The 26,692-nt window shown below is 37.9% G+C and overlaps 1 protein-coding gene and 1 pseudogene across 1 annotated transcript; one reads left to right on the forward strand and one right to left on the reverse strand.

Annotated features, from left to right (window-relative positions):
* Positions 1-215: 215 nt before the first annotated feature.
* LOC137761368 (mucosal pentraxin-like) lies at positions 216-3,409 on the forward strand. Its single transcript, XM_068538287.1, has 2 exons — positions 216-279; positions 2,820-3,409. The coding sequence occupies exons 1-2, from the start codon at positions 216-218 to the stop codon at positions 3,407-3,409; spliced, it is 654 nt and encodes a 217-aa protein (XP_068394388.1).
* A 1,940-nt stretch (positions 3,410-5,349) lies between these two features.
* Positions 5,350-6,346, reverse strand: LOC137760685 (olfactory receptor 10J1-like; annotated as a pseudogene).
* Between the last annotated feature and the right edge of the window lie 20,346 nt (positions 6,347-26,692).

Consider the following 26,692-nt stretch of genomic DNA (forward strand, 5'->3'; position numbering starts at 1 on the left):
TACAACTGAAGCAATAGACCAGAAAGTAAACAAATTGGTTTCCAAATCCTTTCCTGGTTCAGTTAATATTTACCATTTATAGCTTTGCCTTCTGTTGCTGGAACAAAGGCTGTGCCTCTAAAAGCACAATATAAGAAGTCAGACAGTGAGCATCTCTCCATTGGTAGGACCACTGCTGTTCCTCCCACTACTCCTGAAGACCCAAGGAGCACAGGATGGAGAAGCTTCTTCTGGGTGTCCTGCTTCTCACCTTTCTCTCAGAGGGTATGACACAGAAAGGTAGGTCTTGAGCCTTGCTGGGATAAAGTTTTCTCCAAGTCCCAGGGGAACTGGAGTACAGCACATTTTGTTACTACTGGGGTTGCTGTTTGAGGAAGATGTGAATGAAGGATGTTATAAGTTATCTATTGCAGTATTACAAATCACCTTATAATTTAGCAGCTTAAAACAACAAACATTTATTATCTCATACTTTCTGTGGGTCAGGAATCAGGGAACAGCTCGGCAGGATGATTCTGACTCAAGGTCTCTCATAAGTTTGCAGTCAATCAACCAGAGCTGTCCTCTCATCTGAAGGCTCGACTTGGGGAGGATCTGTTTCCAAGCTCATTCGCATGGTTATCATCAGGATTCAGCTCTTACAGGCTGTTGGGTTGAGGGCCTCAGTTCTTCACAGACTGTTGGCTGGAGGCTTCCCTTAGTTCCTTGCCATATGGACCTTTCTATCAAGCAGCCTATGACATGGCAGCTGGCTTCTCCAACAGTGAGTGATCTAACAGAGAGAAAGGGCCCAGCCCAAAAGCACAGTCTTTCTTAAAAAACTAAAAATAGAACTACCATATGATCTAGCAATCCCATTCCTGGATATATCCAGAGAAAACTATAATTCGAAAAGATACATGTACCCCAGTGTTCATTGTAGCACTGTTTACAATAACCAAGACATGGAAGCAGCCTAAATGTCCATTGACAGATGAATGGATAAAGATGATGTGGTATGTATATACAATGGAATATTACTCAACCATTAAAAATAATGAAATGATACCATTTGCAGCAACATGGATGGACCTTTCTCAGACAAAGACAAATATATGATAACATTTATATGTGGAAACTAAAAAAAAAAAAAATGGATACAAATGAACTTATTCACAAAACAGAAGCAGACTCACAGACATAGAAAAAAAACCTTACAGCTACTAAAGGGGAAACACTGGTGGGAGGGATAAATTAGGAGTTTGGGATTAACATGTACACACTACTATATATAAAATGGATAACCAACAAGGACCTACTGCATAGCACAGGGAAATCTATTCAATACTGTGTTATAACCTATATGGGAAAAGAATCTGAAAAAGAATGGATATATGTATATGTATAACTGAATCACTTAGCTGTACACCTGAAACCAACACAACATTGTAAATCAACTATACTCCAATATAAAATAAAAACTAAATTAAAATTTTTTTAAAAAAGAAATAAAACTTGGAAGCAACTAAAAAAAAAAAAAAGCACAGTCTTTTCAAAATCTCATCTTCTGTCACTTACCTCAGTTCTGCTGTATTCTATTCATTAGCAGCAAGTTAGCCTACAATCAAGGAGAGGAGAATTATTTCAGACATATTCTTAAAACCACTACAGATGCTGATGAGTAAGGACATGCCTGGCAGAAGGAAGCCCCAGGGCTAGAGAAAGGACAGCTGGCTTTGTTTACTACTTGGGAACACCATTACCTCTCACCTGAGAGAACAAGAAGGGATGTGCAACTTTTATTAGAAAAAGAGGTTATTACAGGTATTAGGGTGTTCATTCTCTGATCCTTCTCAATCCTTTAGTCTGGGTCACGTGAGAGGAAATATGAAATTTTAGAAGAATCTTGAACTTTAAGTAGAGAACCAGTTCCTCCCAAACTAACTGAATTGCCTTTGTGAAGTTGCTGAACTCTGACCCTCAGTTTCTTTGTCTATGAAATGGGTATAAGGATGACATCACACTAAAGGGAAAAATTTACTTTGTGATGCATAAGTGCTACAAAGAAGTTAGGTTTTAAAAGCTTTAATGTCCTGGCACTCTTTTTTTCTCCCTTTCTATTGTACCTAATAAGCCCAACCCCAGTTTCTCAAGTTTGAGACACCCACTTTTCTATCATATCACTATCCGTTATAAGTTATTCAAAACACCACTCTCTGGCTAACCACGCTATTTTGCTTCAGGTTTGTATACTGACAAGGTCACAAACCACACATACGGTGATATTTAGATCACTGACATCTCAGAATATGATCAGCAATGGGAGAATATGGGGTGCTACATACTTTAACCATTATACTCCATGAGTCATCTGTGTTTCATTTTCTTTTTTTTTTTTTTTTTTTTTTTCATTTTTTTCTCTTTGGCTGCACCACGCAGCATGTGGGATCTTAGTTTCCCAACTGCGGATGGAACTCATGCCCCCTACACTGGAAGTGCAGAGTCTTAACCACTGGACCGCCAGGGAAGTACCCTGTGTTTCATTTTCTACACTGGTGTTTGCTGCTCTACCCAGATGAAACCTACAAAGAAGATGAGAGTGGGAGTTGATATAGGACATCTTTAATTCCTCTTTCTATCAGGACAACTGTAGCAAAACCTGCCTTTTAACACTAACATTTTGCTTATACTATCACTGAGATAATGCACTTACAAGCACCTTGTAAACACTGTATATACTCTATCAGGAAGCTGCCCATGATCCGTAGTGAGAGCAAATCAAACAAAAGAATTGATAGAATTTTTGCCACATTGTTTTGTTTTGTTTTTTTTCTCCACAGATTTGAGAGGGAAGGTGTTTATTTTCCCTAAAGAATCAAACAAAGCCCATGTGTCCCTGATCCCCAGGGTGAAGAAGCCGCTGAAAAGTTTCACTCTGTGCCTGAAAGCCTCCACAGACCTCACCCGCTCTTACAGCCTCTTCTCCTACAGCACTCGGTCTACAGACAATGAGCTGCTTCTCTTTGTCAACAAAGTAGGAGAGTACAAGCTGTACATTGGGAACACCGGGGTCACTTTCAAGGTCTCCCTGTCCCCTTATGCCTCAATCCATCTCTGTGTCAGCTGGAAGTCTGCTTCTGGGATTGCTGAACTCCGTGTGAATGGGAAGCCCGTGGGGAGGAAGCGTTTGAGGAAAGGGTACTCTTTGGGAGCAGAGGCAAGCATCATCCTGGGACACGAGCAGCATTCCTTTGGGGGACGTTTTGATGCAAAACAATCCTTTGTTGGGAAGATCTGGGATGTGTCCTTGTGGGATCATGTGGTCCCCTTAAAGAATATGTGCTCCTCCTGTTACAATGGCAACATCTTGAATTGGCGGGCCTTGACTTATAAAGCTAGGGGCTATGTGGTGGTGAAGCCCAAGTTGTAGGTGTAAGCCTCACTCCCTTCAGACATGATTTGTGTTTAATAATAGTCACTCACACATTCTCTTTGAAATTAAATACATTGATTTCCATTTTTCTGGCTCCGTTAAGATGGTGTAAACTACATTAAAGACACAAGGACTAGGTAGACCTTTAATATACATTCTTTGTTGTTGCACACATTACATAATTTTCTGCAGCATCAAACTATAGGAACTCAGGGGAAAACACTGCTTTCAGTATGGCTGTCAATCTTCTAGAGCCCTGTATAGCTGTGGGATGCCCCATGGGGGTCCTGAGTGCAAAAAAGTTCATCAATCTATAAAAATGATGTGACTGCTGAGAGAGGCCTTTCAAGAATGGGCTACTATCATGAGCAGGACCCCCGAATAGAAAATCTCCAATGGGGCTTTCTCAGAAAGCAAGGTTGTGACTGTTACCCTTGAACCTAACCCGGAAAGAATTCAGACGTGTTCTCAGGGAACCCAGATAAAGGCAAAGATTAACTGCCTTGGAGGCTCTTCTTCACATTCACTCTCTTGGAGGTAGCTCCTCTAGGGAGGCAAAGCTTATATTCCTGCAGGTAATTCTCCATAAGCATGAAGATTTCCCTTCTTGACCCTGGTACCATTAGGGAGTCCCAAGTCCTTTGTTTGACAGGCAATTTCAATGCATCCTCAGTGGGGACACTTGGACTGTCCTCAAGCAGAAGAAGGATAGTGGGTGGGAGACATGGACTACTTTCTTTTTTTCTTTTAACGTCAGCCCTTTATGGACTGGAAGACATTTGGCAAGTTCTGCCTCTTTTGAATGCCAGGACAAATCATCCTAAAGCCTTAAACTTTTCTCACAAATCAATACAATTTTCCCCTTCAGAAGGCAATAACAGTAAGAATTGGGAGACTCCCAGACACTTGTTTAGGCAAGTGTTTAAACTCAGAGTTTGAGGTACCCAACGGTTAACAGAAAATGAGTTCATCAATGTAAATAGAAATGAAGAGGGCAAAGGCAAGACACAGGCATCACCTCAGGCTCCGCATAGAGATGAATGAAAATCACAGGCTAATTTCCAGATCTGAGACAGTCAGAGTTAGTTGGGAGGTGGTATTAATAAATTTAATTCCTTTTTTTTTTTTTTTTTGGCTGGGCCATGCAGCTTGTGGGATCTTGGTTCCCTGACCAGGGTTCAAACGCAGCCCACCGGCAGTGGAATTGTGGAGTCCTAACCACTGGACCAGGAAATTTCCTTAATAAATTTAATTTCAAAACAGATCTTTGGAAAGCTAGCCCTACACTTGTGAATACATTATGGCATATGCATTACTCCCAGAGAAAGCATGTATAACTGCAGTGAAATTCAGTTGCTGGGTGTGACAAGTTACTTACTAACATGTAAATATACAAAACTCACCAAGGAAACAGTGCTAATGTGAGCTTCAGCAAAATTGAGAAAAAAAAAATATTTCATGGGTCTCCAAGGCAGGTGAGAATGTTTTAATCTGGTAATATTTCTTCTGAAATGTCAGAGTCTGTTACTCTTGTCATTGCCCAAAGGAGAAAGTGATAAGTCGGAAAGGTGGTTTTGACTGTGCTTTCCACAAATCTTGCCCACCGACCATGCTATCTCTGAAGTTTTAGAGCTCAATATCTACCTGACATTTAGGTTGATCTTTCAACCCATCACCTCAAACAGGCGTTATGCAGCCCACTTTTCTGGCATTAACAAAGTGGAAACAATCAGTCACCCTCTTGCTTATTATTCCCTACCGACTTTCCACTTTGTGAGGAGCATCTGACCATGTGCCTGGTGGTAACCCCCCAGATGAATAGAGGGTATGGGAGAATGATGGTAAAAACAGAATTCAAGTCAGGGAAACTCAATTCTTTAATGTAGGCTTACCACCAAATTGTGCAACTCTCTCTGAGTAGAGGAAGAATGATAGGATCAATTTTTCTTGTGATTACAAAAATACCCACAGTATGATAGGGTATATATCAAGCTACCAAAGATCCTAGGCAAGAGGTTTTTGCCAACAGCACGGTGAAGGGCATCCTTGACCTCTTTGTTCCTTAGAGTATACACCACAGGATTAAGGAGAGGAGTAAAAACGGTGTAAGTCATTGAAATCAGCTGGTCCTGATCCCTCATGATCTCTGACTTGGGCTTGGGGTAGGGAGTGGAGGCACAGCCGTAGTGGAGAATGACCACAGTGAGGTGGGAGGTGCAGATGGTAAAAGCCTTCTTCCGGCCCTCAGCAGAGGTGATCTTGAGGATGGTAGAGATGATGAGGACATAGGAGATGAAGACCAAAACCATGGGCACCACAATAATGAGTGAGCTGACAAGGAAATTAATTATGTCACGTATAGTAGTGTCAGCACAGGAGAGTTTCATAACTGGGCGGATGTAACAAAAATAATGGGCCGTCTCTCTGTCACAAAAGGGCAGCCTGAACACAGAGGAAGTCTGAATTGTGGCCACAAGTAGCCCAATGCTGCAGGGCCCCCATACCAGCTGGGCACACGCCCTCTTGTTCATGATGACTGTGTACCTCAAGGGGTTGCAGATGGCCACATAGCGGTCATATCCCATTGCTGTGAGTAGAAAGCACTTGTTGATGGCCAAAGTGATAAAAAAGAACATCTGGGTGGCACAGCAGGCCAAGGAGATGTGTTGGCTCAGGCTTACAAGGCTGGAGAACATCTGAGTACAATGACCAATGTGTACGAGGTCTCTGAAGTGGAAAGCATAGTAAGAAAAAAGTATATGGGTGTGTGAAGGTGGCGATCAATACTGATAATTGTCACAATGATGATATTGCCAGCCAAGGTTAAAAGGTATAAGGTAAGAAATACCACAAATAGGATGAGCTGTGTTCATGAAAGCTGGTAAAACCCTAGAAAATAAATTCACCCACTGCTGCATGGTTCTCAGTCTTCATTGATAAATTCCATGTCCAAAAGCTGGAGACTTAGGCCAAGCAGTCAGAACACATCAGTGTCCAGTGTTTTGAGCAGGGGAATTCTAGGAGAAGGAAATGATAAGGATCTGCTCCAGATGGATGTCCGGTTAATGAGGACTATTGTTCACCTATAAGTAAAAGATAGAAAAACACAATCAAGAGAAGCAAGAAAAAATACAATCCTGCAGGCTGTGGAAAAAAAACCACATTCACAGAAAGATAGACAAGATGAAAAGGCAGAGGGCTATGTACCAGATGAAGGAACAAGGCAAAACTGCAGAAAAACAACTAAATGAAGTGGAGATAGGCAAGCTTCCAGAAAAAGAATTCAGAATAATGATAGTGAAGATGATCCAGGACCTCAGAAAAAGAATGGAGGCAAAGAACGAGAAGATGCAAGAAATGTTTAACAAAGACCTAGAAGAATTAAAGAACAAACAAACAGAGATGAACAATACAATAACTGAAATGAAAAATACACTACAAGGAAGCAATAGCAGAATAACCAAGGCAGAAGAACAGATAAGTGAGTTGGAAGACCGAATGGTGGAATTCACTGCCATGGAAGAGAATAAAGAAAAAAGAATGAAAAGAAATGAAGACAGCCTAAGAGACCTCTGGGACAACATTAAATGCAACAACATTCTCATTATAGGGGTCCCAGAAGGAGAAGAGAGAGAGAAAGGACCCGAGAAAATATTTGAAGAGATTATAGTCAAAAACTTCCCTAACATGGGAAAGGAAATAGCCACACAAATCCAGGAAACACAGAGTCCCAGGCAGGATAACCCCAAGGAGAAACACACAGAGACACATAGCAATCAAATTGACAAAAATTAAAGACAAACAAAAATTATTGAAAGCAACAAAGGAAAAATGACAAATAACATACAAGGGAACTCCCATAAGGTTAACAGCTGATTTCTCAGTAGAAATTCTACAAGCCAGAAGGGAGTGGCATGACATATTTAAAGTGATGAAAGGGAAGAACCTACAGCCAAGATTACTCTACCTAGCAAGGGTCTCATTCAGATTCGATGGGGAAATCAAAAGCTTTACAGACAAACAAAAGCTGAGAGAATTCAGCACCACCAAACCAGCTCTACAACAAATGCTAAAGGAACTTCTCTAAGTGGGAAACACAAGAGAAGAAAAGGACCTAAAAAACAAACCCAAAACGATTAAGAAAATGGTAATGGGAACATACATATCGATAATTACCTTAAACGTGAATGGATTAAATGCTCCAACCAAAAGACACAGGCTGGCTGAAAGGATACAAAAACAAGACCCATATATATGCTGTCTACAAGAGACCAACTTCAGACCTAGGGACATATACAGACTGAAAGTGAGGGGATGGAAAAAGATATTCCATGCAAATGGAAATCAAAAGAAAGCTGGAGTAGCAATACTCATATCAGATAAAATAGACTTTAAAATAAAGAATGTTACAAGAGACAAGGAAGGACACTACATAATGATCAAGGGATCAATCCAAGCAGAAGATATAACAATTATAAATATATATGCACCCAACATAGGAGCACCTCAATACATAACGCAAATGCTAACAGCTGTAAAAGAGGAAATCGATAGTAACACAATAATAGTGGGGGACTTTAACACCTCACCTACAGCAATGGACAGATCACCCAAAGAGAAAATTAATAAGGAAACAGAAGCTTTAAATGACACAATAGACCAGATAGATTTAATTGATATTGATAGGACATTCCATCCAAAAACAGCAGATTACACTTTCTTCTCAAGCGCTCATGGAACATTCTTCAGGATAGATCACATCTTGGGTCACAAATCAAGCCTCAATAAATTTAAGAAAACTGAAATCATATCAAGCATCTTTTCTGACCACAACACTATGAGATTAGAAATCAATTACAAGGAAAAAAAGTAAAAAACACAAACACATGGAGGCTAAACAACACGTTATTAAATAACCAAGAGATCGCTGAAGAAATCAAAAAATACCTAGAGACAAATGACAACAAAAAGACGACAATCCAAAACCTATGGGATGCAGCAAAAGCAGTTCTAAGAGGGAAGTTTATAGCAATACAAGCCTACCTCAAGAAAGAAGAAAAAATCTCAAATAAATAATCTAACCTTACACCTAAAGGAACTAGAGAAAGAAGAAAAAACAAAACCCAAAGTTAGCAGAGGGAAAGGAATCATAAAGATCAGAGCAGAAATAAATAGAAACAAAGAAAACAATAGCAAAGATCAATAGAACTAAAAGCTGGTTCTTTGAGAAGATAAAGAAAATTGATAAACCATTAGCCAGATTTATCAAGAAAAAGAGGGAGAGGACTGAAATCAATAAAATTAGAAATGAAAAAGGAGAAGTTACAACAGACAACACAGAAATACAAAGCATCCTAAGAGACTACTACAAGCAACTCTATGCAAATAAAATGGACAGCCTGGAAGAAATGAACAAATTCTTAGAAAGGTATAACCTTCCAAGACTGAACCAGGAAGAAATAGAAAACATGAAGAGACCAATCACAAGTAATGAAAGTGAAACTGTGATTTAAAATCTTCCAACAAACAAAAGTCCAGGACCAGATGGCTTCACAGGTGAATTCTATCAAACATTTAGAGAAGAGCTAACACATATCCTCCTCAAACTCTTCCAAAAAATTGCAGAGGAAGGAACACTCCCAAACTCATTCTATGAGGCCAACATCACCCTGATACCAAGACCAGACAAAGATACTACAAAAAAGAAAATTACAGACCCATATCACTGATGAATATAGATGCAAAAATCCTCAACAAAATAGTAGCAAACAGAATCCAACAACACATTAAAAAGATCATACACCATGATCAAGTGGGATATATACCAGGGATGCAAGGATTCTTCAATATATGCAAATCAATCAATGTGATACACCATATTAACAAATTGAAGAATAAAAACCATGTGATCATTTCAATGGATGAAGAAAAAGTTTTCAACAAAATTCAACATCAATTTACGATAAAAACTCTCCAGAAAGTGGGCATAGAGGGAACCTACCTCAACATAATAAAGGCTATATATGACAAACCCACAGCAAACATCATTTCAATGGTGAAAAACTGAAAGCATTTCCTCTAAAATCAGGAACAAGACAAGGATGTCCACTCTCACCACTATTATTCAACATAGTTTTGGAAGTCCTAGCCACGGCAATCAGAGAAGAAAAAGAAATAAAAATAATACAAATTGGAAAAGAAATAAAACCGTCACTGTTTGCAGATAACATGATACTATACATAGAGAATCCTAAAGATGCCACTAGAAAACTACTAGAGCTAACCAATGAATTTGGTAAAGTTGCAGGATACAAAATTAATGCACAGAAATCTCTTACATTCCTATACACTAATGGTGAAAAATCTGAAAGAGAAATTAAGGAAACACTCCTGTTTACCATTGTAACAAAAAGAATAAAATACCTAGGATTAAACCTAACTAAGGAGACAAAAGACCTGTATGCAGAAAACTTTAAGACAATGATGAAAGAAATTAAAGATGATACCAACAGATGGAGAGATATACCATGTTCTTGGATTGGAAGAATCAATATTGTGTGACTATACTACCCAAAGCAATCTACAGATTCAATGCAATCCCTATCAAATTTCTAATGGCATTTTTTACAGAGCTAGATCAAAAAAATCTTCAAATATGTATGGAGACACAAAAGACCCCGAATAGCCAAAGCAGTCTTGAGGGAAAAAAATGGAGCTGGGGAAATCATACTCCCTGACTTCAGACAATACTACAAAGCTACAGTAATCAAGACAGTATGGTACGGTCACAAAAACAGAAATATAGATCAATGAAACAGGATAGAAAGCCCAGATATAAATTCACGCACCTATGGTCACCTAATCTATGACAAAGGGGGCAAGAATATACAATGGAGAAAAGACAGCCTCGTCAATAAGTGGTGCTGGGAAAACTGGACAGGTACATGTAAAAGAATGAAATTAGAACACTCCCTAACACCATACACAAAATTAAACTCAAAATGGATTAGAGACCTAAATGTAAGATGAGACACTATAAAACTCTTAGAGGAAAACATAGGAAGAACTCTCTTTGACATAAATCACAGAAAGATCTTCTTTGATCCACCTCCTAGAGTAATGGAAATAAAAACAAAAATAAACATATGGGACCTAATGAAACTTAAAAGGTTTTGCCAAGCAAAGGAAACTACAAACAAGATGAAAAGACAACCCTCAGAATGGGAGAAAATATTTGCAAACGAATCAATGGACAAAGGATTAATCTCCAAAATACATAAAGAGCTCATGCAGCTCAATATTAAAAAAAAGAAACAACCCAATCCAAAAATGGGCAGAAGACCTAAATAGACATTTCTCCAAAGAAGACATACAGATGGCCAAGAAGCACATGAAAAGCTGCTCAACATCACTAATTATTAGAGAAATGCAAATCAAAACCACAATGGGGTATCAACTCACACCAGTTTGAATGGGCATCATCAGAAAATCTACAAACAACAAATGCTGGAGAGGGTGTGGAGAAAAGGGAACCGTCTTGCACTGTTGGTGGGAATGTAAATTGATACAGCTATTATGGAGAATAGTATGGAGGTTCCTTACAAAACTAAAAATAGAACTACCATATAACCCAGCAATCCCACTACTGGGCATATACCCAGAAAAAACCATAATTCAAAAAGACACATGCACCCCAATGTTCATTGCAGCAGTATTTACCATAGCCAGGTCATGGAAGCAACCTAAATGCCCATTGACAGACGAATGGATAAAGATGTGGTACATATATACAATGGAATATTACTCAGCTACAGAAAGGAATGAAATTGAGTCATTTGTAGAGACGTGGATGGATCTAGAGACTGCCATACAGAGTGAAGTAAGTCAGAAAGAGAAAAACAAATATCGTATATTAACGCATATATGTGGAACCTAGAAAAATGGTACAGATGAACTGGTTTGCAGGGCAGAAATTGAGACACGGATATACAGAACAAACGTATGGACACCAAATGGTGGAAAGTGGTGTTGTGGGGTGGTGGTGTGATGAATTGGGAGATTGGGATTGACATATATACACTAATACGTATAAAATGGATAACTAATAAGAACCTGCTGTATAAAATAATAAAATTCAAAAATTCAAAAAAAAAAAAGAAAAACACAATCAGGAAACAATTTCATGTATGGGGATTTATACAAAAGAATGAATAGGGATGGGATAAGATAGAAGGAAGGAAGGCTATGTCAAGTGTGGAAAAAGTTTTCTGGTGTTTTAGGACATTGGTGTTGGGGAAAACTGAGGCTAAAGAAATAGGAAATCCATAGTTAAATTTGGAAAGAATTTTCTCATGGATTACAGTTTCAGATTTTTTTACCTAAAACAAATTTTCCAACTATGCCCACAACTCTTCTACTTTTCTTTAAGGCACAGTTTTATCATCTTCTCAGACATCTTCCATGCTAAATTGCCAAACAAGACAATGCTCTCTGCTCCAACAAGACATAAGTTTTTGCTTTCTCTGTGTTCCACTTGTTTGCACCATTCATGAACGCTTTTCACAAATCATTGAATAGCTTCCAATTTGACTGCCCCTGTCTCCCACACACATACACATTATTTTTTAACAAGCCACATTCCTCTATTTTTTTTTTTTTTTTTCAGTACTTACCTCAAGTCTCCTCTTGCCCAGAAAATCTCAGGACTAAATACAACCGATCAATCCAAGCTCTCTATAGTGTAGTTCAATTGCTTAGTGCCGCACCATAACTGTTCTCATGGATGGTGTGTATTTCTGTGTGTTTTCTACCTTGTGCTTAGATTTGGATTTTCACAGGTAGTTTGACTCACTACTAGACTCTGAACACTCTTCTCTGATTCCTTCAGAATTATAAACAGGTATCTTTGGGGAAACCAGTTTGCACATCTCTCTCTATTCCCTACTGGGGAGTTACTGAAGATCAGAAAGTTCTCATTAATAAAAAAAGTTTAATAATAATAACAACAACAACAATAATAGCCCTTTATGGCACTTTTTAGTTTATAAAGAGTTTTTATCTATATTATGTAACAGCATAACTATCCCATATGTTAGGTAAGAATTATCTCCATTTTGCAGATGGGGAACCTAAAGACACCTAGGATTAGGTGATTTGTCCAAAATTATTAAGTCCTTGATCCACTTTTAAATTTTAAAGCCAGTGTAATTTGTTCTGCACCACAACTGCCTGAGAAGCATTATGACTGCAAAGCTGATGAGGAAGAATAAACATTTTTTGTTTTGCTTTGCTTTTATTAAAAATAATTAATGCATTTTCCTCATTCTGGGAATGAGATTATATTAGGAAAAACTTGGAAAAACTAAAAATCATTGTGAAAACTGGAAAAATTTGGACCTGTCTAAATAAGTATATGAAATATTAGCATATTAGTGACAATGCATGTCCATTTTCCTTGGCTTGATATTTCCACTTCCATTATTTTAAGGAAATAATCAGAGATATGTATCAGGATATATATATAAGAAATTTTTATGATATTATTTATAATAATGAATACCAAAAATAATGTAAATGGATACAGGAATGATTAAATAAATTATATCCATCTGCTGGCAACTATGCAGCCATTATATGTCTAAAAGGGCTGATATAGATAAATACATTAGATAGATAATACATAGATAGATAAATAGATCATAATTTGGTAAAAATAAAGAAAAGGAAAAAAGGAATTAACAAAGAAAGGAAACACATTCAATGGCACACATGCCTTTGAAAAAGCCTGGAAGTAAATATACCAAAATGCTAAAAATATTTTTTTCTGGGTAATGAATTATCTTAAATTAATTTTCTTTTTATGCTTTCTATGTATTCAAGATTTTCTTCTTAATTATTCTCTTCTAAACACAAAAACAAAACTGTTAAATTCTTTTCCAAAATGGAACTTTCTAATGAGGCTGCAGAGGATTGAGGAGAAAAGGTGAAAGTAGTGGGTTAATTTACCTTGGAGAAGAAAAAGTTGACAATATAATGTGCAACTAACTTAAAGTCTCTGAACAGGCATTTTATAGAAATTTGAGTACCCAAGGGCCAGATTCAGAGGAAATTATCTTCAGTTTTTAAAGAAAGATGTTAGTTGGTAAAAAGAAAAACTTTCTGAAGAGTGGCTGGAAATAGAATGTGGCTAGTGAGGCCTCACCTTGGGTGCAGGATTTAAGGGAGAACCAACAAAAACCAAAAAAACAAAAACAAAAAAACTCAGTAATCAAGATGAATTAGATTTAATGCAGTATTAAAAAAAAAATGAATGCAACAATCCAAGATGAACAAAATATTAAAATTTTAAATAAAGACAGAACCATTTCTGACTATTACTATATTGGGATGCAAGTAGCTGAATGAGGGCAGATGTTGCAAAGCAGAAAAATATAAAATATTTTCAAAATATAGAGAAAATGTAGAGCAAAATATGTGTTCCTTTTCCTCTGAGATGTGGTGATTGACTAATCTTTAACCGCTTCTGTTTAACTGAAATTCATGATGTATTACTGAACAAGACAAAATTCAAAGCTTATGTAACTGGAAAAATCAATCCTACCTATATGAAGGGGAATGAAAAAAAAAAAAAAAAAAGCTAGGCTATAGAAGAGAAAAGATTGAATGGAGCTTATGCATTCCTGCAATTCCATCTCCTCCCCCGTCACTCCCTCAGGAAAACGGGGACTCCTTAAGATGGCAAAGAACTGATAAGTGGTAACGCTAGGATGGTAAGAGCATGATAACTGACACAAAATGGCAGCCTCCTTGTGTGGAATTCACGTCAGTGAAAAAAAGCAACACTTTACACCACTTTCTGTTTCCTTGGATTCTGGATCTTTAGCCAAAAATATCTCTCCATGCTAAAAAAAGTAAAAGTGTTTCCTTCTAGAGGCATCATTTTCTGCTTAGACCTGACAACCAGTCCTAGGCAAGGGGTTAATCTTATTCGTTTCATTATCCAAGCCTTTGCTTCCAATTGGAAGCAAGGTGGAAAAAATTCATGTTTGTGGTAGCTTTACGTCCTTTAAATGTAACTGAATCACAGGACCTTAGATTTAGGAGGTAATTTTAAAAGCACAGCACTCCTCAAAAATAGCCCCTAAACTCTGCTTCAGTGCTTCCAATGATTGGAATTTCATTATCTTACAAGTTAGCATTCCCTTGTTTTTTTTAAAAGAAACTAAGTTTACTTAAAAAAATAAAACTAGGGCTTCCCTGGTGGCGCAGTGGTTGAGAATCTGCCTGCCAATGCAGGGGACACGGGTTCGAGCCCTGGTCTGGGAGGATCCCACGTGCCGCGGAGCGGCTGGGCCCGTGAGCCACAACTACTGAGCCTGCGCGTCTGGAGCCTGTGCTCCGCAGCAAGAGAGGCCGCGACAGTGAGAGGCCCGTGCATCGCGATGAAGAGTGGCCCCCGCTTTCCACAACCAGAGAAAGCCCACGCACAGAAACGAAGACCCAACACAGCCAAAAATAATAAAATACTAAATAAATAATAAATAAATTAAAAAAATAAAACTAGGCTTTTCATATTATAAAAGTGCTTCAGGGGGGAAAAAAAGCCATCTGTATAGAAGGGTATAACCGGAAAAGTTAGTTTTCTCTTTCTGTACTTTGCATTCTCTGGTCCAGAGGTAAACATGATTTATGTTTGTTTGTTTGTTTTAATTTGTTTATTTCTGTCTAGAAAATTTCTTTGTACAATTATGTATATTTCTGTATCATTTCAACTTTACACAAATGGAATTAGACTGCACATACCAATTTACAGCTAGCTTTTTTCTGTTAATATTATATCTTGAATACTTTCCATAATGGTACTGTAAATCTGTCTCACTCTTTTCATTTCTAATGGTGCATAGTATCTCATTACATAGATCCATATATGATCATCAATTCTATTTTTGAGTGGCCCTAATTTTTAGAAAATGTTACTTCCTATTGACTCAATTTCTCTCTCCCTGCAACTTGCCATATCCCCACATTATCCCACCTTCTATTTCCTTTTCAACCTGATAATAATTAAAATATTTTGAGATCATTATAATGTCTCAGCTAAATTTCATGTCCTTGAATCCATTACCACAGCAAGATGAGCATGAAAAAAATGTAATATTAATGAACAAGAGAATCAATATAACCAAAAAATACTGCAAACCGTAGAGGGAAAACAGTAATGTCTTGGAAAATACCATAGCATTCCATTTTCATTTAGTTCTGCCAACAGCCACTCGCTGTGCCTGACCTTAGCAATAAGAAGGAGGAGCCACTTTCCAGATAGTGATCTTTAAAAGACATTGAAGGCTGACTCTATTCAGAGGAAGCAGGTGAAAACACCATGTATTCAAGAGGCATTTAAAAGGAAAGCTAAAACCCACAAATCAAGAAAAACTCAGCTCTTCTAGTATCAAAGAGAACCTCAAATTATCGCTATATTCCTTAGGCTGGGGGCATTTGTTCCTTTGGCTTGGGAAGTGGCCCAGGAAAAAAAATGCAGTCTGTTAAACTCCAAATTTCAGGAGCTTTGGATATTTATTTTCCCCAAGAGGAGCAAATCCCTGTACCCCAAGTCTCCTGGGACCATCTGTTTCAAAATCCCTCCAGGGCACTTAGAAGGTAAGGATGAGAGAACCCTAGAGCTTATCTCAAGGACTTTGTTAGGAACTTGGGTAGTAGATGAGAGAGATGCTTTCATTTGCTTACTCACTTTGGGGGATTTTGGAGGTTTCACAAACTAATACTGCACTGAGTTTTAGCCAACCATAAATATACTGGATAAGTTTACAAAGAGAAGACCCTAAATTTTGTTTTTTCAGGATTAGAGAGCAGCCAACTTCCTGAAAGTTATTCAAATAAGATCAGAGCAAGCAGAGTGTTTATAGGAGCCAGGGCTTCTCTTGTCCAGTTTCAGCCTACAGCCTATTTCCTTATGTCTCACTGACATACATCTCAGCCTAATTCTCCCATTTAGAGAGGTCCATCTCCTGTGTTTGGAAAGGACAGAAGATACTTTCAGACCCATCCCTCGTGCTCCCTTTGGTTCATTCTCAGCTTATTCTGGAGAGAGTATGAAACAGCAGTACCTTTCCACTCCAGTAAGTTGAGTTTCTGGCTCTGCATGACCTCTCCATCAAGATGGTCTCTGTACCCTTGGGAGATGTTTGAGAAACCATTTTAGCTCTACCATGTAAAAGGGAATGGCCATAAGGATATTGAACTTTGACTAATAATTTTCTTTCTAAAATTATTCTATTTTCCCTCTGATTAAAAAAAGTAATATATGTTCATTATAGAAAAAACAGGAAAGGAAAAATAAGACACCAATCACTTCTGATCTCCAACTTAGAAATATCAACACTATAAACATTTTGATGACTGGTTTTCTGATCATTTTTCTATGCATTCATATCTGTTTACACACACACACTTATGTTTATGGCAAAAATGGGATGGTTTTTATTTTTGTAACACTTTCTCCTTTTTAGCAACATGAGGGTATGTTAAACAAACTTCTTTATATCCAGTCTGTTTTTTCTCTTAGCAATGTATTGTGAACCTTTCCCATATCAATAAAAAATTTTTCTACATTATTCTTCTTAAATAGCTATCTTGCCTTCTATCATAGAAGTGTTCCATATTATAGTATGGTTTCAAGATTCACATGATCGTTGTGCTTTACATGTGGTTGGTAAATCTCTAAAGTTTTTTTAGACTAGATCAGAGTTTCTCAACAGCAGCACTGTTGACATTTTGGGCCTAACAATTCTTTGTCGTGTGTGTGGAAGGTGAGAGGGGAGTGAAGAGGGAGATTGTTGCGTGTGTTACAAGATGTTTAGCAGCACCCCTGACCTCTAACTACTAGGTGCTAGTAGCATCATTTCCTCTCCCCCCACTACATTAGAGAAAACCAAAAATGTCTCTAAATATTGCCAAATATCCCCCAGGGGCAAAATCATCCTCATCTGAGCATCTTTGGTCTAGAGCATTCTGCTGTTCTCCCCACCCCCACCCACCCGTCTTTGTTTTTTCATTTCATTGATATGTTTAAAAACCAGGTCAAAGTTTCATCTTCTGGATATCTACTTACTCATTGTACCATTAAATGTGTTCTTCTATATCCTGTGTTTCCTGCAGATTGGAAGTCAGTTCCAAAGGCTTAATTAGATGCAAGTTCAATTTATTAAACTGTATTAAATATTATATGCTATAAACTATATTATACTATATTAAGCCATATATATAACTATGTTAAACTATAGAATATATATATATTAAACTTTTGCATTACATCAAGTAGGATTATCAGGTTTAACACATACATATACAAGACACCTATCTAAATTTGAATACTAAATAACTAACAAATAACATTTTAAGGATAAGGATATCCCAAATATTGTATGGGTCATACTTATATTAAAAATTATTGTTTATCTGAAAATCAAATTTTACTAGGCATCCCATATTTTATCTGTCAACCCTCATCAGGAGGCACATATTGTTTGACTATACTACTCTCAGCAATGCTAAATTGATCAGTGTTTCAGGGAGAAACAGCCTAATGCTCTATTCAAGTTGATCCCATCACCCTTTCATCATTTCATCTTTTAACGACTTTTGGCTAAGTCAGTTTTTTATTAGGTGATGCAAGCAATGCTTTTCTAATCATGTCATTTCTTCTACGGATTTTTTTTTTTTTTTGGTATGAAAGTTTATTTCATCAATTAGGGCAAGAGTGAAAGATATTGAATAGAATTGAGTATAACTGGAATTCAAACTGGGTTCTCTATTTCTGAGTCTAGTGTGCATTCCATTCCAACCAGTGAAAAAAGACTATTCACTTTCGATTGGTTGATGATATGTGACTACAAATAGTCATATTCCAGCAAGCCTATATCTTATAATTAGCAGAGATGTAAGATGGTAGAAATATAGGAGGGGGTTGGAGTGGTGCCTGCAATCATTCAGAAATGATTTTCTAAGCAGGAAAAAATAAAGTTCTAGAAATGAGGGGTAAATGATGGCATCCAGAGGAAAAGAGAGTGACTCACAATTAAAGAATCTGTGCCATTTTTTCATTTTCCTTTCATTCTGGCAACACATTCTGAGTAACACATTTCAAAATAATCCATAAAGCCAAGTACATAGCCATGGATGTGCCATAGAGAGTCAAATTGCTTGTAGTTCCTGAAAGGTCTGTTTGTTCACAGACTGTAAAGGTAGGTCAAAGGAAGACCCCCTTTCTTCAGCTATGTGACATGTGACATGATCAGAATTAGGCAGCACCAGGAATTTCATCTTCTTCTTCATTTATTGACTTTATTATACTGAATTTCAAGTTAATTAAATTTATAGTTAAATATCCTGTGGTTAGAATACAGAAAGAGTATTAGAAGACCCTATCTTGCACATATTTTACATATCTCAATAGGGCTGGTAGGACATCAGTTATAAAAGAAAATATTCTGTGATATAATTACCATAGGAATTCATTGATGAGTATGAAAAAGAGATGCAAAGATTGGTGATTCCCATGAAAGATAAACAATTGGAGATAAAGAGTCATCAAGGATGTCTTCAGTATGCATTTTTTTTTAATCATCTTTATTGGAGTATAATTGCTTTACAATGTTGTGCAAGTTTCTGCTGTAAAACAAAGTGAATCAGTTATATGTATACGTATATCCCCATATCCCTTCCCTCTTGTGCCTCCTTCTCACCCTCCCTATCCCACCCCACTAGGTGGTAACAAAGCACGGAGCTGATCTCCCTGTGCTAGGCAGCTGCTTCCCACTAGCTATCTATTTTATATTCGGTAGTGTATATATGTCAATGTTACTCTTTCACTTTGTCCCAGCTTACCCTTCCCCCTCCCTGTGTCTTCATGTCCATTCTCTACCTCTGAGTCTTTATTCCTGTCCTGCCCCTAGGTTCATCAGAACCATTTTTTTTTTTAGATTCCTTATATATGTTTTAGCATGCAGTATTTGTTTTTCTCTTTCTGACTTACTTCACTCTGTATGACAGACCCTAACTCCATCCACCTCACTACAAATAACTCCATTTCGTTTCTTTTTATGGCTGAGTAATATTCCATTGTATATATGTGCCACATCTTCTTTATCCATTCATCTGTTGATGGACACTTAGGTTGCGTCCATGTCCTGGCTATTGTAAATAGTGCTGGAGTGAACGTTGTGGTACATGTCTTTTTTTGAATGATGGTTTTCTCAGGGTATATGCCCAGTACTGGGATTGCTGGGTTGTATGGTAGTTCTATTTTTAGTTTTTAAAGGAACCTCCATATTATTCTCCAGAGTAGCTGTATCAATTTACATTCCCACCAACAGTGCAAGAGGGTTCCCTTTTCTCCACACCCTCTCTAGCATTTATTGTTTGTAGATTGTTTGATGATGGCCATTCTGACTGGTGTGAAGTGATACCTCATTGTGGTTTTGATTTGCATTTCTCTAATGATTAGTGATGTTGAGCATCCTTTCATGTGTTTGTTGGATATCTGCATACCTTCTTTGGAGAAATGTCTATTTAGGTCTTCTGCCCATTTTTGGATTGGGTTGTTTGTTTTTTTGATATTGAGCTGCATGAGCTGCTGGTATATTTTGGAGATGAATCCTTTGTCAGTTGCTTTGTTTGCAAATATTTTCTCCCATTCTGAGGGTTGTCTTTTGGTCTTGTTTATGGTTTCCTTTGCTGTGCAAAAGCTTTTAAGTTTCATTAGGTCCCATTGGTTTATTTTTGTTTTATTTCCTTTTCTCTAGGAGGTAGGTCACAAAGAATCTTGCTGTGATTGATGTCAAAGAGTGTTCTGCCTATGTTTTCCTCTAAGATGTTATAGTGTCTGGTCTTACATGTAGGTCTTTAATCCATTTTGAGTTTATTTTTGTGTATGGTGTTAGGAGGTGTTCTAATTTCATTTTTTTACATGTCCAGGTTTCCCCACACCACTTATTGAACAAGCTGTCTTTTCTCCATTGTGTATTATTGCCTCCTTTGTCAAAGATAAGGTGACCATATGTGCATGAGTTTATCTCTGGGCTTTCTATCCTGTTCCATTGATCAATATTTCTGTTTTTGTGTCAGTACCATACTGTCTTGATTACTGTAGCTTTGTACTACAGTCTGAAGTCAGGGAGCCTCATTCATCCAGCTCTGTTTTTCTTTCTCCAGATTGCTTTGGTTATTCGGCGTTTTTTGTGTTTCCATACAAATTGTAAAATTTTTTGTTCTAGTTCTGTGAAAAATGCCATTGGTAGCTTGATAGGGATTGCACTGAATCTGTAGATTGCTTTGGGTAGTATAATCATTTTCACAATGTTGATTCTTCCAATCCAAGAGCATGGTATATCTCTGCATCTGCTTGTATCATCTTTAAATTCTTTCATCAGTGTCTTACAGTTTTCTGCATACAGGTGTTTTGTCTCCTTAGGAAGGTTTATTCCTAGGTATTTTATTCTTTTTGTTACAATGGTAAACAGGAGTGTTTCCTTAATTTCTCTTTCAGATTTTTCATCATTAGTGTATAGGAATGTAAGAGATTTTTGTGCATTAATTTTGTATCCTGCCACTATACCAAATTCATTGATTAGCTCTAGTAGTTTTCTGGTAGCATCTTTAGGATTCTCTATGTATAGTATCATGTCATCTGCAAATAGTGACAGTTTTACTTCTTCTTTTCTGATTCGGATTCCTTTTATTTATTTATTTATTTCTCTGATTTCTGTGGCTAAAATTTCCAAAACTATGTTGAATAATAGTGGTGAGAATGGGCAACCTTGTCTTGTTCCTGATCTTAGAGGAAATGGTTTCAGTTTTTCACCATTGAGAACAATGTTGGCTGTGGGTTTGTCATATATGGGCTTTATTATGTTGAAGTAGGTTCCCTCTATGCCCACTTTATGGAGAATTTTTATAATAAATCGTTGTTGGGTTTTGCCTAAAGATTTTTCTGCATCTATTGAGATGATCATATGGTTTTTCTCCTTCAATTTGTTAATATGGTGTATCACATTGATATTTGTGTATATTGAAGAATCTTTGCATTCCTGGGTTAAACCCCACTTGATCATGGTGTATGATCCTTTTAATGTGCTGTTGGATTCTGTTTGTTAGTATTTTGTTGAGGATTTTTGCATCTATGTTCATCAGTGATATTGGTCTGTAGTTTTCTTTTTTTGTAATATCTTTGTCTGGCCTTGGTATCAGGGTGATGTTGGCCTCGTAGAATGAGTTTGGGAGTGTTCCTCCTTCTGCTATATTTTGGAAGAATTTGAGAAGGATAGGTGTTAGCTCTTCTCTAAATGTTTGATGGAATTCACCTGTGAAACCACATAGTCCAGGGCTTTTGTTTATTGAAAGATGTTTAATCACAGTTTCAATTTCAGTGTTGTGATTGGTCTGTTCATATATTTTATTTCTTCTTGGTTCAGTGTTGGAAGTTTGTACTTTTCTAAGAATTTGTCCATTTCTTCCAGGTTGTCCATTTTTTTGGCATATAGTTGTTTGTAGTAGTCTCTTATGATCCCTTGTATTTCTGCTGTGTCAGTTGTTACTTCTTTTTCATTTCTAATTCTGTTTATTTGAGTCTTCTCCCTTTTCTTCTTGATGAGTCTGGCTAAAGTTTTATCAATTTTGTTTATCTTAAAGAAACAGCTTTTAGTTTTATTGATCTTTGCTATTGTTTCCTTCATTTCTTTTTCATTTATTTCTGATCTGATCTTTGTGATTTCTTTCCTTCTGCTAACTTTGGGGTTTTTTTGTTCTTTCTCTGATTGCTTTAGGTGTAAGGTTAGGTTGTTTATTTGAGATGTTCCCTGTTTCTTAAGGAAGGATTTTATTGCTATAAACTTCCCTCTTAGAACTGCTTTTGCTGTATCCCATAGGTTTTGGGTCATTGTGTTTTCATTGCCATCTGTTTCTAGGTATTTTTTGATTTCCTCTGTGATTTCTTCAGTGATCTCTTGGTTATTTAGTAGCATATTGTTTAGCCCCCAAGTGTTTGTATATTTTACAGATTTTTCCTGTAATTAATAACTAGTCTCATAACGTTGTGCTCATAAAAGATACTTGATATGATGTCAATTTTCTTAAATTTACCGAGGCTTGATTTGTGATCCAAGATATGATGTATCCTGAAGAACATTCCATGAGCACTCGAGAAGAAAGTATATTCTGTTGTTTTTGGGTGGAATGTCCTATAAATATCAATTAAGTCTATCTGGTCTAATGTGTCTTTTAAAGCTTGTGTTTCCTTATTTATTTTAATTTTGGATAATCTGTCCATTGCTGAAAGTGGGGTTTTAAAGTCCCCTAGTATTATTGTGCTACTGTCAATTTCCCCTTTTATGGCTGTTAGCATTTACCTTATGTGTTGAGGTGCTCCTATGTTGGGTGAATAAATATTTATAATTGTTATATCTTCTTCTTGGATTGATCCCTTGATCATTATGTACTGTCCTTCTTTGTCTCTTGTAATAGTCTTTATTTTAAAGTCTATTTTGTCTGATATGAGTATTGCTACTCCAGCTTTCTTTTGATTTCCTTTTGCATGGAATATCTTTTTCCATCCCCTCACTTTCAGTCTTTATGTGTCCTGAGGTCTGAAGCCAGTCTCTTGTAGACAGCATATATACAGGTCCTGTTTTTGTATCTATTCAGCCAGTCTATGTCTTTTGGTTGGAGCATTTAATCCATTTACATTTAAGGTAGTTATTGATATGTATGTTCCTATTACCATTTTCTTAATTGTTTTGGGTTTGTTATTGTAGATCTTTTCCTTCTCTTGTGTTTCCTGCCTAGAGAAGTTCCTTTAGCATTTGTTGTAAAGCTGGTTTGGTGATGCTGAATTCTCTTAGCTTTTGCTTTTCTGTAAAGATTTTAATTTCTCCATCGAATCTGAATGAGACCCTTGCTGGGTAGTGTAGTCTTGGTTGTAGGTTTTTCCCTTTCATCACTTTAAGTATGTCCTGCCACTCCCTTCTGGCTTGCAAAGTTTCTGCTGAAAGATCAGCTGTTAACCTTATTGGGTTTCCTTTGTATGTTATTTGTTGCTTTTCCCTTGCTGCTTTTAATATTTTTCTTTGAATTTAATTTTTGATAATTTGATTAATATGTGTCTTGGCATGTTTCTCCTTGGATTTATCATGTATGGGACTTTCTGCGCTTCCTCGACTTGATTGACTATTTCTTTTCCCATGTGAGGGAAGTTTTCAATTATAATCTCTTCAAATGTTCTCTCAGACACTTTTTTTCTCTTCTTCTGGGACCCCTATAATTTGAATATTGGTACGCTTAATGTCCCAGAGGTCTCCAAGACTGTCCTCAATTCTTTTCATTCTTTTTTCTTTATAAGGCTCTGCAGCAGTTATTTCCACTATTTTATCTTCCAGGTCACTTATCTGTTCTTCTGCCTCTGTTATTCTGATATTGATTCCTTCTAGAGTATTTTTAATTTCATTTATTGTGTGGTTCATCATGTTTTGTTTGCTCTTTAGTTCTTCTAGTTCTTTGTTAAATGTTTCTTGTATTTTCTCCATTTTATTTCCAAGATTTTGGATCATATTTACTATCATTACTCTGAATTCTTTTTCAGGTTGACTGCTTATTTCCTCTTCATTTGTTTGGTCTGGTAGGTTTTTACCTTGTTCCTTCATCTGATGCATATTTCTCTGTTTTTTCATTTTATTTAACTTACTGTGTTTGGGATCTTCTTTTTGCAAGCTGCAGGTTTGTAGTTTCCTTTATTTTTGGTGTCTTCCCCCAATGGGCGAGGTTGGTTCAGTGGCTTCTGTAGGCTTCCTGGTGGAGGGGAGTGGTGTGTGTGTTCTGGTGGGTGGCACTGTAACCTGTCCTTCTGGTGGGCAGGGCCGTGTCCGGTGGTGTGTTTTGGAGTGTCTGTGAACTTAGTATGACTTTAGGCAGCCTCTCTGCTAAAGGGTGGGTTTGTGTTCCTGTCTTGCTTGTTGTTTGTCATGGGGCGTCCAGCACTGGAGCTTGCTGGCTGTTGGGTGGAGCTGGGTCTTAGTGTTGAGACGAATATCTCTGGGAGAGCTCTCGCTGATTGATATTACTTGGGGCCAGGAGGTTTCTGGTGGTCCTGTATCCTAGACTCAGCACTCCCACCTCAAAGGCTCAGGCCCAACACCCGGCTGGACCACCAAGACCCTGCCAACCACACAGCTCAGAAGAAAAGGAAGAGAGAAGAAAAACAAAAACAAAAACAAAAAAATGAACAGACAGTAACCTAGGACAAATGGTAAAAGCAAAGCTATACAGACAAAATCACACAAAGAAGCATACACATACACACTCACAAAAAAGAGAAAAAGGAAATATATATAAAAGGAAGAGAGCAAACAAACAAATAAACAAATCCACCAATGATAATAAGCACTAAATACTATACTAAGATAAACATAAAACCAGAAACAAATTAGGTGCAGAAGGCAAACCCTAAGTCTACAGTTGCTCCCAAAGTCCACTGCCTCAATTTTGGGAACATTCATTGCCTATTCAGGTATTCTTCTGATGCAGGGTTTATCAGGTTGATTGCGGGGATTTAATCTGTTGCTCCTGAGGCTGCATGGAGAAATTTCCCTTTCTCTTCTTTGTTCGCACAGCTCCTGGGGTTCAGCTTTGGTTTTGGCCCTGCCTCTGCATGTAGGTCTCCCTCAGGCATCTGTTCCCTGCCCAGACAGGAGGGGGTTAAAGCAGTGGCTGATTAGGGCTCTCTTGCTCACTCAGGCCAGGGGGAGGGGTATGGTAGTCATAATTGGAATGTGGGGTGAGCCTGAGGTGGCAGAGGCTGGCGTGCATTGCTATAGCCTGAGGTGTGCCAGGTGTTCTCCCAGGAAAGTTGTCTCTGGATCTTGGGACCCCAGCAGTGGCGTGCTGCACGAGCTCCCGGGGGTGTGTGGATAGTGACCTGCACTTGCACACAGGATTCTTGGTGGTAGCAGCAGTAGCCTTAGTGTTTCATGCCCATCTCTGTGGTCCGAGCTAATAGCCACTGCTCACTGCTGTCTCTGAAGGTCACTTAGGCAGTGCTCTGCCTTCTGTGGGCACACTGGGAAGAAATCCCCTCCCCTTGCACACCCTGAAACAAAGGTCTCTTACCTCTCTGGCAAGTCCAGACTTTTTCCCGGACTCCATCCTGGCTAACTGTGGCGTACTTGCCCCCTTCAGGCTGTCTTCACACAGCCAACACCAGTCCTTTCCCTGGGGTCTGACCTCCGAAGCCTGAGCCTCAGCTCTCAGCCCCGACCCGCCTGGGCGGTTGAGTAGACAAGCCTCTCAGACTGGTGAGTGCTGGTCAGCAACTATCCTTTGTGCAGGATTTGCTCTGCTTTGCCCTCTGCACCCCTGTTGCTGCGCTCTCCTGTGTGGCTCCAAAGCTTCCCCCCTCGCCCCTGTCTCCGCCAGTGAAGGGGCTCCCTAGTGTGTGGAAAGTTTTCCTTGTTCACAGCTCCCTCCCAGAGGTACAGGTCCCATTCCTATTCTTTTGTCTCTGTGTTTTCTTTTTTCTTTTGCCCTACCCAGGGAAGTGGGGATTTTCTTGCCTTTTGGGAAGTCTGAGGTCTTCTGCCAGCGTTCAGTAGGTGTTCTGTAAGAGTTGTTCCACATGTAGATGTATTTTTGATTTATTTATGGGGAGGAAGGTGATCTCCACATCTTACTCCTCCGTGACCTTAAAGGTCCCCTTTATCATCTCCCCTTCAAGAGATGATTTTTTAAAGCAATTATCTCTAAGAAAGGAGAGGAAGATTTATCAGGTTGCAACATCACAATAGAAATAATCAATGAGTTAATTGCTCATTTATATCTCTAATACGTATTTATGGAAAATCTAAACATGCTCTCTGCATCATGCTAAGCACCAGGTAAAGAGCAATCAATCAAACACATATAGTATGTGATGAGGAGCAAGACAAGAAAATATAAAATTCTTATATACTGTGATTCATGCTTTGATAAGAATGGAGTAATATGGGCACAATAAGTAACCTTCTGACATGCACTTTATTTTATTTTTTTAAATTTTAATTGTTTTTTTGCCACACTGTGCTGCTTGTGGGATTTTAGTTCCCCAACCAGGGATTGAACCTGTGTCCTCAACAGTGAAATCCTAGAGTCCTAACCACTGGACCACCAGGGAATTCCCATGACATGCATTTTAATATACTAAATAACTTATATCCACAAGCAAAAGCCACATGGAGGTGA

Source organism: Eschrichtius robustus, chromosome 3, assembly GCF_028021215.1.
Source record: "Eschrichtius robustus isolate mEscRob2 chromosome 3, mEscRob2.pri, whole genome shotgun sequence".
Taxonomy (NCBI): Eukaryota; Metazoa; Chordata; class Mammalia; order Artiodactyla; family Eschrichtiidae; genus Eschrichtius; species Eschrichtius robustus.